This window comes from Physella acuta, unplaced genomic scaffold (assembly GCF_028476545.2).
Source record: "Physella acuta isolate Inbredline_101_S28 unplaced genomic scaffold, ASM2847654v3 ptg000620l, whole genome shotgun sequence".
Lineage (NCBI taxonomy): Eukaryota > Metazoa > Mollusca > Gastropoda > Physidae > Physella > Physella acuta.
In genome coordinates this window covers 65,032-80,080 of record NW_026732139.1, presented here as the reverse complement: position 1 = coordinate 80,080, position 15,049 = coordinate 65,032, and the positions used below count along the sequence as shown (strand labels likewise).

The 15,049-nt window shown below is 37.0% G+C and overlaps 2 protein-coding genes across 2 annotated transcripts; one reads left to right on the top strand and one right to left on the bottom strand.

Moving 5' to 3' along the window:
* Positions 1-4,831: 4,831 nt before the first annotated feature.
* LOC131948009 (tyrosine kinase receptor Cad96Ca-like) lies at positions 4,832-9,919 on the top strand. The gene is made up of 5 exons (XM_059309455.1): positions 4,832-4,984; positions 6,065-6,187; positions 7,461-7,572; positions 8,657-8,753; positions 9,742-9,919. Exons 1-5 carry the CDS (start codon positions 4,832-4,834, stop codon positions 9,917-9,919), a joined length of 663 nt encoding a protein of 220 aa, XP_059165438.1.
* A 2,450-nt stretch (positions 9,920-12,369) lies between these two features.
* On the bottom strand, positions 12,370-14,716 carry LOC131948007 (zinc finger protein 271-like). The gene is made up of 2 exons (XM_059309453.1): positions 14,390-14,716; positions 12,370-14,341 (listed from the first exon to the last, which is right to left on the bottom strand). Exons 1-2 carry the CDS (start codon positions 14,714-14,716, stop codon positions 12,392-12,394), a joined length of 2,277 nt encoding a protein of 758 aa, XP_059165436.1. The 3' UTR covers positions 12,370-12,391.
* Positions 14,717-15,049: the final 333 nt, after the last annotated feature.

The window sequence follows — 15,049 nt, the reverse complement described above, 5'->3', positions numbered from 1 at the left end:
CGCTTCGGAAATAAACATTCCCTTAGTTTCAGCACGTTGCTAAGTTTGATCTAGTTTTGTTTCTCTAAGCTTCTATGAAATACTTACATTATTTTAACATATAATTATTGCAATTAAATATACTATTAACAGTTTAGACTAGTTTGTGTGAATTATCATAAGCAGAGAGACGATTTAATTTGTTTCTCTTTCGATAATGGGTAGAACAAAACACTCGCTAAAAATAGATACACACATCTAACTAATTTACTAAAGCTAGAGCACGTCCGAATGCAACTGATTGCAGCTACCTCTACTCAATCTAGCACTATTCAGACAAGCACTGGTGCAGATGTAATATGCACATTTACTAAGAAACTGCGGCAATGTAAGACACAGTTTTTACAGACAGAAGAAAGCACTGTTACATCTAGTACTGGTAGTGCTAATTGTAAACCACAGCCATGCAGAATTATTGTCGAATGTGATTTGCTTCTTGATGTTATCAATATATTTCCTCGCCCACTGTGATGTAGTGGCTACTATTGATGAAAAAAGTGTAAAGGGTTTGCTTCAAGCATGGTGTGGCAGTAATAAAAATGTTGTAAACCGTAAGTATACAACTGCAAAAGAATCCAGAACAAGGCCTTTCACAATAAACAAAGACATCGTCTTATCATAATTGGCTTTAGACATGAGACCATGCAAAATATACTGCTGTTTCTGCGATAGCATAATTCAATTTTGGGCCCAGGCATGCTATGGCATTGCTGTCAAAAGAAGGAAACCATAGTCGAAGACCCAGCTTTACTACAGCTTTAGGTAAAACAAACAGCGCCAGAAAAAAAGAAAACTAGCAGCTGAAAAAGCTCAGAAGGAATATATTCAGCAGCACCATACTTCAGGCTATAAATGTGGTCGATTTTAGTGACATACAGCGATAAATTTTAATTTTTTGCAACTTTTTGTTAGTTTTTTGCGTTTTTCTCAGTTTGGTGTTTATTTGTACAATTGTTGAAATAACTTTGTTAATAATTATAAGAACTGAACTAAATTTGCTCCAGTTACTCTTTATATATATTCAAATAAAACTGATAGAACACTTTTGGATATTTGGTAAAAAAAAAAAAATTTTTGTTGAAATAGTGAAAAAATTGGACGAAATAATGTAATTTTTTACAGTGATGTTTGAAAAAAAAAAGTTAAAAAAAAAACTATTTTCTTTTTTGAAAATGTAATCTATCAGAAGTCTTAAACACATGTGTCTGCAGACTATATTAAGTTTTCATGAAATTTGTACAAACCATTTTTGAGTTATTTCCATTTAAAAATTGTCAATAAAATCCAATATGGCCACCGTCACCATGGCAACGGAAGATTTAAAAAAATATTTTTATGCTTAACTCTTTGAGTTATAACTATTAGCCAAGTATTACATCTTTAGACTCGGAAAAAAGGAAGTTGGTACTCATCACCCGCCCATGCCCTTAATTAATTTGTGTTAATTCTTATTGATTTCATAGATTTTAATTAGTTTAAGTTTAATATAATATTATTCTCACTGTTCTTTGTTGATATTCTTTTATTAGGCTAAATAATGTTTATATTATTAAGATTTAAGAGGTCTGAAAAATTAAATGATTTTAGTGTTGGGTCTAGGCTTACATTACTAATTAGAATTATTAATTAGAACTTGGGCTAACAAAGTACTTGGACTAGATTTGGAACACGCTCATACTGTGCTTTGAGTTTTCTCTCACCGGTTTACAAAAGAACACAGGTGGGCTGCAATGTTTGTAATTTGCCTATATCTTTCGGTCACAGGCGATCATTTTAATGTGATAGGCCTCTTAATTTTATAGGTTTGATGAATTGTATTTGATAAGTTAACTTTTCTAGTTGACAAAACTACTTGAGTGAGCATCTGTCTGTCACTACGCAAGCGAGATGCCTGTCATGGGCACTGCCAGTGATGCTGTTTAGAATGCGTTTCTCGATAATTTGATCAATTTTAATGTGATTACAGTTTTAAAAAATGGATACAAATCTTAACAATATTTTAAACTCAGCATGGACAAAGCTTTGTAAATAACACACAGGTTTCAAGTCCAGTAAGGGAGGAGGGATAGATTCATTTTACAATGACATAGCTATCATTTATAAATTGCCCTGATTAAACATTACTAAAACACACTAATTAAGCCTAATCAAAACTGAAATAAACATACATATGAATATCTTTTAAAAGTTTAGATCTAGATCTATATTATATATTCTTAAACATTTAAAACGTGATTATTTTTGGATCATTCATTAGCCTATATTAAAAAAATAGTAAATATGTTACATGACAAAACCAAGTTACGAGCATCCTTTCAATTATGTTTTATTGACACATACCGACACTCCACCCTCCCCTCACTTGATCCTTACTAACATCCAAGGTCCCTCTCCTGTCAATTTTGTGGACCAGATCTAAGAATGATTGTCACGGAAAAAGCTGTCCCAGCTAAGCTAAAAAGCACCAATAATTAAAATCCTGTATTTTAGCCCCAAATTTACAAATTAGCTAAAACCATCAAATGTAGTTAGTAGTTAGAGATAGGGTAAAGGAGGGCGTTAAGAGCCGTGTGGTATTAAGCCCCAAACAACACCCCACCCCCACAAAATCCCCAATAACACTGCTAATCTACTTCTGAGGTAACAACCACTGTTGTTCTTTGATAACAGAGAAGCAGAGGATTCATTTTATGTAATTTATGACTCACTTGGTCCAATAGGGAGAGGACGAGACAGGATTTAATCCCACTGCTCTTTCCCTAAAATTTCTCATCTCCATAAAACCATTTTGTGAACTTTTTTTTTCCAAATAGACATAACTTGGGAAACTTCACTTTGTAATAAACCAAATGAGTTTTTCAAGCCCATTTTTTGTTCCTGTATTAGAGCATTGGTTGTTGTACATTTTAACACTATTTTTATAGCTATGGCTAGAATAGTTTTATTTTGGTGAATTTTTTTTTTGCACAGTGATTATTGGTGCCAAAACAAAATGGCCGACATTTGTCCCATTTTACCATGCTATAAAGTTTTTATCATTATCAGAGTAAAACTTGACTGATCATTACCATAATGGTTTTATTTGTTAGATAATAACTAAATCTACATGAATACATTAATTTTGTCCACTAGCTTGCCTGTTAAGAAAAGTTATAACAGATACTGTTATGTGGCTCTTGATACCCTATGTGCAAGTTTCTCATTGATTAGACCACTGAATATGACACTGGTTTAGGACCACGCCTCCAACACAATTAAGCGTTACGTGTCAACTGGTTATGCGCCATTGAGGCCATTGACTCCAATTTCAGCCTGCTTTTCTTTTTGGATTTGCTTCCATAGCCTTTGTCCAACCAAGAACAAACTACAAGGCAGCAGTTGTTTAATTTTGGAGTTGTCTCTCCTAGAAGAGTGGCTGTCCCCAGCTAACGAGCCTCATCTGCCCGGGGGTTCGAACTAGACCATTTGTACATGTTTTTTGGGGTTAGGATAAATAGGATGGTCTATCTATAGAACGTGCACTTGCAATCGCGGATTTTTCGAGTTCGCTATTCGGCACCCTGGACCGAACTGCCGCTCATAACGAACCAGGTGCATCTGAGAAGTAGGCAAAAGACTGGCAAAACCCACGGACCATGCGGGTTACAATACAAGATACGAGATTCTTCAAAGTTTTTCCAGACTGCCTAGCTTAAGAATGATGCAGGAGTAGGCGATGGCCGTGCTAGAAATAGATAATTTGTCGTGAAAGCGAGATGGCTAGTTGAAGATACTTTTTTTCTAAAATGGTGAAATAGCTTATTTATTTTTTAATTTAATTTTTTTTGTAAAAATTGCCCTGAGCTTTAACCGTCTTAAGATATTTGAATTGATACTATGAAAAACAATAACTTTTTTTCTTGATAAAAAAAAATATGCTGCGTTCCCTTCAAAATACAAGTAAAATGAATTGTTCTTATGTTATTACTTTTTAAATAAACCGAGAGTGATCTCCCCTAAACTTTCTCGAATATTCTTATGTAAAATAAACCGGGAGTGATCTCCCCTAAACTTTCTCGAATATTCTTATATAAAAAACAAGGGATGGGAACTCGGGATATAGACATGAATTTTAATCCATTTTAAAAATTAAAACTTTTTAAAAATAGAATAAAATCTCGTAGAAAAAAGAATTGCACACCAGTGAACGCCAAATAAAATGTGCTTAATATGCGGAATATTATTAGTACTTTATAAATTTACATTAATTTTTGAGAAATCGGAGATATCGCAAATTAGTACTTCCGGTCAACGGAAATTACTCAAGATTTGACAGAAGGTAGAGAATTAGATCTTTTACTTACATGTTTAATTTCATTTATCTATCTAAAATAGTACTCAAGTTATAGGCTTTTGAAAAATTCAAAGTAAAAAAAAGTACCACTTTCGGTTATCGGAAATCGCTCAAAAGTTGATACGGATCTACGATTTTGATAACATACTTATATATGAAATTTCATCAATCTAGCTGTAACGGTTCTCAAGTTATCGTGTTTACAGACACACAGACACACATACACACGAACAAGATTGCAAAATTATGTTTTTCCGTATCAGTGAGGTGTAAAATGTCGAGATTTTTGCACGATTACAAGCCAATCTTTTATTTAATTAATTCAGCTGCCCTACGCCGTCGCCGGTAAAACAACAGCGGAAACAGTCTTACGTCACTTCAGACAGGAAACCGGTCTACGTCACATCCGACACGATTTCTCTGAGCAGCCGATCGAGGCAGACGGCGCGGCGAGGCAGCATGTCCAGCCAGTGCAGCAGTGTGGCCACGGAGAGCTGCTTTAGTCGCATCACCAGCATAGACGAGGTGGAGGAGGAGCGGATCTCGTCCAGCGATCTCTTCGCTTTCTGCCTACAGGTGGCGCGGGGTATGGGGCATCTGGCTGAGAACAAGGTGATAACAGGTGGGGACAGGTACAGATGGTGGTGGTGGGGACAGGTGGTGGTGGGGACAGGTACAGGTGGTGGAGGGGCTAGGGGTGGGTGGTAAATACAGGTGGCGCGGGGTATGGGGCATCTGGCTGAGAACAAGGTGAGAACTGGTGGGGACAGGTGGTGGTGGGGACAGGCGGGGCTAGGGGTATGGGGCATCTGGCTGAGAACAAGGTGATAACAGGTGGGGACAGGTACAGGTGGGGACAGGTGGTGGTGGGGACAGGTACAGGTGGTGGAGGGGCTAGGGGTGGGTGGTAAATACAGGTGGCGCGGGGTATGGGGCATCTGGCTGAGAACAAGGTGAGAACTGGTGGGGACAGGTGGTGGTGGTGGGGACAGGTACAGGTGGTGGTGACAGGTACAGGTGGTGGTGGGGCTAGGGGTGGGTTGGTAGATACAAGTGGCGCGGGGTATGGGGCATCTGGCTGAGAACAAGGTGAGAACTGGTGGGGACAGGTGGTGGTGGTGGGGACAGGTACAGGTGGTGGTGACAGGTACAGGTGGTGGTGGGGTTAGGGGTGGGTTGGTAGATACAAGTGGGGCGGGATATGGGGCATCTGGCTGAGAACAAGGTGAGAACAGGTGGGGACAAGTGGTGGTGATGGGGACAGGTACAGGTGGTGGTGGTGGGGACAGGTGGTGGTGGGGACAGGTGACAAGGGGTGGGGAGATAGGTACAGTTGGGGATAGGGGTGGGGACAGATGAGGCAAGGGGTGCGATGGTACATGGGGACAGGTGGGGGCTGGCGGTTGTGTGGTTCGTAGGGGTATAGGAGCATTCAGCGTAGACCATTTAATAGGGCATCTAGGCTAGACATTAAAACGATAATACGTAGGGATCGAAAAGGACATCGATGGAATTTATTTAAGACGCAAAAGGACAATTAGTTGTGAAAAAATGGAAATTTTATTTAGACAGTAAAAGGACAATTATTTGCGTCTAAGAAACCAAATCAAGACAACAAAAGGACAAATATTTTTGAGAAAAACTGTTTATAAAAATGGGAAATAACTCCAGTTGACTTTTTTCTTTGACCAGATTGTCCATAGAGATCTGGCAGCTCGCAATGTGTTGGTCACTGACAGGTGCGTGTGCAAGATCACAGACTTCGGGCTGGCTCGATGTCTGGGGGACACTGACCACTACGACAGGTCGTCGAAGGTTCGTGAACTGGTTAAATTATGGTTAAATCGTCGAAGGTTCGTGAATTGGTTAAATTATGGTTAAATAGTCAAAGGTTCGTGAGTTGGTTAAATTATGGTTAAATAGTCAAAGGTTCGTGAGTTGGTTAAATTATGGTTAAATAGTTGGCTCGATGTCTGGGGGACACTGACCACTATTACAGATCGTCGAAGGTTCGTGAATTGGTTAAATTTAAAATTATGGTTAAATAGTTGGCTCGATGTCTGGGGGACACTGACCACTACGACAAATCGTCGAAGGTTCGTGAATTGGTTAAATTATGGTTAAATAGTCAAAGGTTCGTGAATTGGTTAAATTATGGAAAATAGTCAAAGGTTCGTAAAATCCATTGGTTAAATTATGGTTAAATCGTCGAAGGTTCGTGAATTGGTTAAATTATGGTTAAATAGTCAAAGGTTCGTGAATTGGTTAAATTATGGAAAATAGTCAAAGGCTCGTAAACTCCATTGGTTAAATTATGGTTAGATCGTCAAAGGTTCGTGAACTGCAATGGTTTAAGGTAAATTATGTTTTCAGTTATTCGTCGAAGGTTCACTAACTTCATTAGTTTGATTATTGTTTGATCGTCGGTTTTTTAACTTGTTTTACTTATAGTCGCGGAAGAAACTCCAAACTTGCTCTAGTTCAGTTGCCACATAACTTGGCCAGAAAATAATTGTTTTATCTGTAGAAAACAAGCATATGTCAATTTGGTGGCTTTAGCATTTGGTTAGAATATTTAAACTAAATATTATGTTTCAATGCATCCTATTGTGAGTTTGTGTGGCGACGTGGTCGAATGGTAGAGCGTTGGAGGCCAGCCCCAAAGTCTCGAGTTCGGTCCTGGTTTTGATTAATCCACCAAGCTCTGATGGGTACCAGACAATACGTTGGGCATAGTGCTGACCACGCCATCCCTTGATATGCCGAAGTCAAGAAACATGAACCCTAGTTCATCTACACAATGGATCGCTACGTCTAAAGAAAGTATTTTTTACTTTCTTTATTGCTAGCTGGTGGCAAATCCCAATGCTGATTCACCTTGCTATGGCTTACATTATTAGGACTAGGACATTGATTCCTTTGTAGAATCTTCCAACTGTGTTTTATTCGTTTCAAGCATTAATTTTCCTACTTCGTTTTAGATTCGAACCCGTTACCGTTAAAGCGGCGTAGGTGAAGTAGATTATAACAGAAGTGGTAGGTGAATGATAAATCTAGTTTAAAACAAGTGTTTTTCTAAACTTGACAGGGCCCACTGCCGGTTAGATGGTTGGCACCAGAAAGTTTGATTGACAGAACACACAGCACCAAATCTGATGTCTGGGCCTGCGGCTTTCTTCTGTGGGAGATTGTTACGCTAGGTGAGTTCATAGGTTTACATTAGTAGGGGGGGGGGGGGGGGGGGAGGTTTTATGTAGTGAAGGGGGTGAATGTTGTTGTTACTTGGTACCCTATCCCGTTCGTCCTTGTTCAGTTCTCGTGCTGTGAGTTGTAATATTCCGGTTTGTACCAGTTTATGAAAGGGTATGTAAGGTGTATGAAAACGTGTGTGATGGCCTCAGTTTTGTCCAGGTCTCCAAGGTTAATACAGGTTAGGTTTATACTAGTTTTTAGCCACTGTATCTTAGTTTACTAGCTTGTGTATTTTCTGTTTAAACTAGACTGTGTTAGGTGTAGATAGTGTATATAAATTCTTTTAGTTTCAACGAGCCTTTGTTTCAGTCTTGTTTTATAACCCGTTTGTGGTTGTTTGTCTTATGTGTTGCGCTACGCATCGGATCTCCCGAATGGCATGTCCGTGTGTTCACAACAGTGTACTTTACGGTGTTGGAGGGGGGGGGAACTATCTTTGGGTGAGTCTATTGTTTTACTTTAGTTTGGTAGTAGGGGGCTACTGTATGGGTTTGGAGGGGGGGGTGTAGATTGTAAATCTCGGCAAATTCATTAAGCAGGCGCATGTAACCTTCACCTTGAATGTCTTGCAACCAACAGTCTGATTGCAAACTATACACTTTTGTGTTGATAGATGGGGTCGGAGCGAACTTTCTAGATAGCAAACAAATACAACAAAATATCATTAGCTTCCTACAACATTGTGTCATGAAGAATGGCTTCACAAAATGTGTACATTAATACTATTATATTAATACACGGGATACCGTGATGGGTCTGAATAGATCCGCCTTCAAGATAAAATAAACAGTACCTGTGATGTAAAAGATACTGGGTGAACCTGGCAATAGGGCTGGTAAGTAGGTCACCAACCAGTTATATGGCTCATGCAGGTTTTATTGAGCCGTAGAACTGGTTGGTGACCTACTTACCAGCCCTATTTTGTTCCAAATGTCCACTCTATATTTTATTTTCTTGTACCACACCCACCCCACGCACCCCAGACCAAGTTGACAAAATATCGATCTAAAGAGTTTGATTGATTGATTTCAGGTGCCAGTCCTTACCCCGGGTTGTCTGCCCATGACGCCTTCAAGTTTGTTAGCGCTGGCAAGAAAATGGAGAAACCTCAGCACTGCAGTTCTGACATGTACATAACTTTAATCCTAACCACACAATCGACAACACACACATCCACTTTGACAACTAAAAACCCACTCAGCTAGAGAAATTTTGACAATTCCACATCAATTACGACAGCAACAAAAGAGTAACCCCCCCCCCCCCCACATCACTCACCCCAATGTATCTTCTTCTTCTTCTTCGTTCTTAATTATTAGTGTTGAAGGGGATCGAGATTTATCTGCCAGTGGGTTTGAACTCGAGACTTTGTTCGAATTTATCAACCATGAGCTTTTTGCCGACTCGACCACGCCTCCAACACAATTAAGCGTTACGTGTCAACTGGTTATGCGCCATTGAGGCCATTGACTCCGATTTCAGCCTGCTTTTCTTTTAGGATTTGCTTCCATAGCCTTTGTCCAACCAAGAACAAACTACAAGGCAGCAGTTGTTTAATTTTGGAGTTGTCTCTCCTAGAAGAGTGGCTGTCCCCTGCTGACGAGCCTCATCCTCCCGAGGGTTCGAACTCGAGACTTTTCGGTGTAGCAACCATGAGCTTTACCGACTCGACCAAGTCGACCCCCTCCCCAATGTATAATCCCACCCACTCACAACCCCACACAACTCAACTCCAACAATCCTACACAAAATCCCACCCCCATACAAACCCGCACAACTCAACTCCCACACAAAATCCCACCCCACACAATTCCATCAAAACAAACCCACCCCCACAATCCCACACAACTCACCCCCATACATAATCCCAACCATTCACAACCCCACACAACTCAACTCCCACACAAACTCCCACCCCCACACAACTCAACTCCCACAATAAATCCCACCCCCACACAATCTCCTACCCCCACACAATCCTACAACTCAACTCCAACAATCCCACACAATCTCCCACCCCCACACAATCCTACAACTCACCTCCCACAATCCCACAAAAAACGCCACCCCAACTCCCCCATAACCAACCAACTAACCCTAACCCTCCCTGTCCCCAGATACGAGCTCATGTGCAGCTGCTGGTCCTTCCTCCCAGAGAACCGTCCAACGTTTGATGCCCTGTATCGCAGGTTCGAGACTCTGCTCGAAAAAGAAAAAGATTACATCAATCTGGAACTATTCCAGAGCGAACAGTACGCTTGTCTGGATGCGGACATATTGGATGAGAAGTTATAGGACATAAAGCTGGTTGGATGAGAAGATATAGGACATAAAGCTGGTTGTATGAGAAGATATAGGACATAAATGAGAAGATATAGGGCATAAAGCTGGTTGGATGAGAAGATATAGGACATAAAGCTGGTTGTATGAGAAGATATGACATAAATGAGAAGATATAGGGCATAAAGCTGGTTGGATTTGAAGATATAGGACATAAAGCTGGTTGGATTAGAAGATATAGTACATAAATGAGAAGTTATAGGACATAAAGCTGGTTGATTGAGAAGTTATAGGATATAATTTATAAAGCTGTTTGGATGAGAAGTTGTAGGACATAAAGCTGGTTGGATGAGAAGTTATAGGATATAAAGCTGGTTGCTTGAGAAGAAATAGGATATAAAGTTGGCTGGATGAGAAGAAATAAGATATAATGCTGGCTGAGTGCAGACATAATAGATAAGTTATAGTAGAATGACTGGGTTATATTAACTGACAGTTGAAGTCACCTAAGAGATCCCGGATGTTACATAACTTACTTGGATTTTGCAGATAACTTTTTTTTTTAAAACCCGAGAAAGTCGATTTAAAAACGAATCAAATCATTCTTCGCAGTGATCTCGTGCAAAATGTTTTTGTTGACACAAGTATTAGACATGCTGACAAGTATAGGGCTGGTAAGTAGGTCAATAAATAGTTCTATGGCTCATGCAGGTTTTATTGAGCTGTAGAACTGGTTGGTGACCTACTTACCAGCCCTATAGTAACGATCGTCCAGACGTGTATGTTTCATTACATACCTACAAGACATTTGAAACCTACCCCATACTCCACAGGCCGTTACAGAACAAATATGTTCATAACCCCCCCCCCCCCCTGCCTCAACACGAACAAAATGTAAACTCAGTGCTTTGCAATTTATGTGACCATATAAATGAATTACAAGAATCCCATTATTTTTTAGGAAATATTTTATTAAAATAAGACTGTTTTGTAATAATATTCGTTATACAACTGTCTGTTGATTTAAGCAAAAGAAACAATAACCTACATTAATAATTGTAATGCATTCAATGATAAAAATAGATAATAATAAATGCAATCTTTTGTAGTTTAGATATTAACGTCAATAAAACATTAAAATTTAATAACTATGAATATAAACACACCTAACTTTATATACAAACATCGTATTCAATAAAAACATTGCAACCATCCATTGTTTGCAGTTGTGTTGTCATGTTATAGTGATGCCTTGTATTCTATAGAACTGTTTTCATCGTTACTATGGACTTATAGTAACTACTTTTACAAATGCTGCCGAGTGTATGGCTTGTAAGACATGTTCTCTCTCACTGTTATTTGATATCTCGCTAGCCAGGGAGAGGTGTGAATTTTCGAACTGAATTTTCTCTTGTGATCATGGTTACCATTATTAACAAACAAAAAAAATGGGGTAATTTGTTTCTAGGTCTCGCCTCAAGATTTTAAAATACCAAGAGTGCATAAAAGAAAAAAGAATTGCGCAGCAAGTGAACGGAAAAAAATATTTAAATAATAGTGCGGAAAACTAGTACTTCATTAATTCATATGCGTTTTTTTAGAAATCGGAAATAGCGTAAAGTTTTACTTCCGGTCAATGAAAATTACTCAAAATTTGAAAGAAAGCAGAGAATTAGATCTTTTACGTTTAAGTGAAATTTCGTTTCTCTATGTGAAACAACACTCAAGTTATGTTTGCGTTTTTGTTTGTGGTTAGGGTTAATTAAAAAGGTAATATATATATATTAAATCCGGGCTATGCCGGGTATATGCTGAACACAACACACAAGTCATAGGGGGGGGGGGCGGTAGATGCATGGAAAAAATTCTGGTGCCTGGCCGGCTAGTTTATAATTATTTATATATATATAAATATATATATATATATATGTTAGGGGGATTTAGTTGTTCGAGAAAGAGGGATCATCTGCGATCGCACTTCTGACACCAAAATGTAAGGGGAGGGTTGTTTTTGTTAACCGATTAAAAGAGAGACATGGTAAGATGGTATTGACCATTATTCTCTCAAATCCGTGCACCTTTGCGTGGTGACAAAGGAGTCTAATAGACCTGAGCAAAACTAATTAACATCTAAACAAATACAACATTAATTTTACACTAAAAATAAAACCTGGTAAACACCCAGTTAATGCATTTATTTAACTTCATCCTACTTCACAAAAATGTATTTTACAAGCAAAAAACAAAAGGATACAAATAAGACCTGGCCAGTTTTCATAATCAAGGAAACATCCCTCGAATTCTTAATACATGGTAAGATGGTATTGACCATTATTCTCTCAAATCCGTGCACCTTTGCGTGGTGACAAAGGAGTCTAATAGAGCTGAGCAAAACTAATTAACATCTAAACAAATACAACTTTAATTTTACACTAAAAATAAAACTTGGTAAACACCCAGTAAATGCATTTATTTTGTCTTGAGCACTTATATCGGGAGCCAATATGTCGGGAGCCGCTTTATTTTAGAAACATATTTATGGCAATCATCACATTCATCTGGCTTATCTCCAGTATGAACTTTTCTATGTTTCCTTAAATTAGAACTCAGAGAAAACTTTTTATGACAAACATCACATTCAAATGGTTTATCTTCTAAATAACCTTTTTTGTGTGTATTTAAACTAGAACTCTGAGAAAACTTTTTATGACAAACATCACATTCAAATGGTTTATCTTCTAAATGAACTTTTGTGTGTGTATTTAAACTAGAACTCTGAGAAAACTTTTTATGACAAACATCACATTCAAATGGTTTATCTCCTGAATGAACTCTTTTGTGTGTATATAAATTAGAACTATATGAAAACTTTTTATGACAAACATCACATTCAAATGGTTTATCTTCTGAATGAACTTTTTTGTGTGTATTTAAACTAGAACTCTGAGAAAACTTTTTATGACAAACATCACATTCAAATGGTTTATCTTCTGAATGAACTCTTTTGTGTGTATATAAACTAGAACTCTGAGAAAACTTTTTATGACAAACATCACATTCAAATGGTTTATCTTCTGAATGAACTTGTTTGTGTTCATATAAATTAGCACTATATGAAAACTTTTTATGACAAACATCACATTCAAATAGTTTATCTTCTAAATGAACTCTTTTGTGTTTATATAAACTAGTACTCCAAGAAAACTTTTTATGACAAACATCACATTCAAATGGTTTATCTTCTGAATGAACTTTTTTGTGTGTATTTAAACTAGAACTCTGAGAAAACTTTTTATGACAAACATCACATTCAAATGGTTTATCTTCTGAATGAACTTGTTTGTGTTCATATAAATTAACATTATATGAAAACTTTTTATGACAAACATCACATTCAAATGGTTTATCTTCTGAATGAACTTGTTTGTGTTCATATAAATTATCACTATATGAAAACTTTTTATGACAAACATCACATTCAAATGGTTTATCTCCAGTATGAACTTTTCTATGTGTCCTTAAATTAGAACTATGAGAAAACTTTTTATGACAAACATCACATTCAAATGGTTTATCTCCAGTATGAACTTTTCTATGTGTCCTTAAATTAGAACTATGAGAAAACTTTTTATGACAAACATCACATTCAAATGGTTTATCTCCTGAATGAACTCTTTTGTGTGTATATAAATTACAACTATATGAAAACTTTTTATGACAAACATCACATTCAAATGGTTTATCTTCTGAATGAACTCTTTTGTGTCTATATAAACTAGAACTCTGAGAAAACTTTTTATGACAAACATCACATTCAAATGGTTTATCTCCTGAATGAACTCTTTTGTGTCTATATAAACTAGAACTCTGAGAAAACTTTTTATGACAAACATCACATTCAAATTGTTTATCTTCTGAATGAACTTGTTTGTGTGCATATAAATTAGCACTATGTGAAAACTTTTTATGACAAACATCACATTCATATGGTTTATCTTCTGAATGAACGCTTTTGTGTTCATATAAAATAGAACTATATGAAAACCTTTTGTGACAAACATCACATTCAAATGGTTTATCTCCTGAATGAACTGTTTTGTGTCTATATAAATTAGAACTCTTAGAAAACTTTTTATGACAAACATCACATTCATATGGCTTATCTCCTGAATGAACTTTTTTATGTTCATTTAACCTAGAACTATACGAAAACCTTTTATGACAAACATCACATTCAAATGGTTTATCTCCTGAATGAACTGTTTTGTGTCTATATAAATAACAACTCTTAGAAAACTTTTTATGACAAACATCACATTCATATGGCTTATCTCCTGAATGAACTTTTTTATGTTCATTTAACCTAGAACTATCTGAAAACCTTTTATGGCAAGCATCACATTCAAGTGGCCTCTCCCCTACTTGAGCTTGTTTATTCTAGTTAGATCTTTGAAAAAACTGTTCATGACAATTATGAGGATCAACAGACAGATATGTTTCATCTTCAGGGAGTTTTAGCTTTTCTTCAAGTCCATTTTGTTGTTTGTCCTCAGAATCTAAAAATTTTGTCCATAAATCTGGTTTTAAATCTTTGTTGGTTGATAAAGTTTCTAATTCTGGTATTATATCTTCGCTAGTTGATAAAGTTTCTAATTCTCGTTTTAGATCTTCACTAGTTGATTTATTTTCTAATTCTGGATTTATATCTTCAGTAGTTGATAAAATTTCTAATTCTGTGTTGGTTGATAAAGTTTCTAATTCTGGTTTTATATCTTCAGATCTTGTACATACTGCTGATACAGCAGGTTCCATATCTTTAAAAATTAAAAATCCTGTTGTTTTATCTTGAGATGTTAGAAATGTCATATGGTGTTTTACATCATCAAAAGAGGAAAATGTTGTACATTCTGACTTTGTGTCTGTAGAAGATGAAAAATCTGGTGTAACAACGGTTTTATCATCCTGTGAAGCTATAAATGTCAAGTTTGGTTTGATATCACGGAAAGTTAAAAATGATAATTCTGTTTTTATGTCAGAAAAATATGAAAATACTGTAGATAGAAGTGGCTTCACATCTTCAGAATTTGAAAATTCTTTAAACTCATCAAACTGTAAATCTAAATCAGCAGTTGCCTCTCCCATGCT

Bases quoted from the DNA above. Each gene is read 5' to 3' on its own strand.
- LOC131948009 (XM_059309455.1), top strand. From the start codon at position 4,832: ATGTCCAGCCAGTGCAGCAGTGTGGCCACGGAGAGCTGCTTTAGTCGC. The intron at 6,188-7,460 runs GTTCGTGAACTG...TAAACTTGACAG, and splicing joins ACTACGACAGGTCGTCGAAG to GGCCCACTGCCGGTTAGATG. The intron at 8,754-9,741 runs GTACATAACTTT...CCCTGTCCCCAG, and splicing joins CAGCACTGCAGTTCTGACAT to ATACGAGCTCATGTGCAGCT.
- LOC131948007 (XM_059309453.1), bottom strand. From the start codon at position 14,716: ATGGAACCTGCTGTATCAGCAGTATGTACAAGATCTGAAGATATAAAA. The intron at 14,342-14,389 runs GTTGATCCTCAT...AGATCTAACTAG, and splicing joins AAGATGAAACATATCTGTCT to AATAAACAAGCTCAAGTAGG.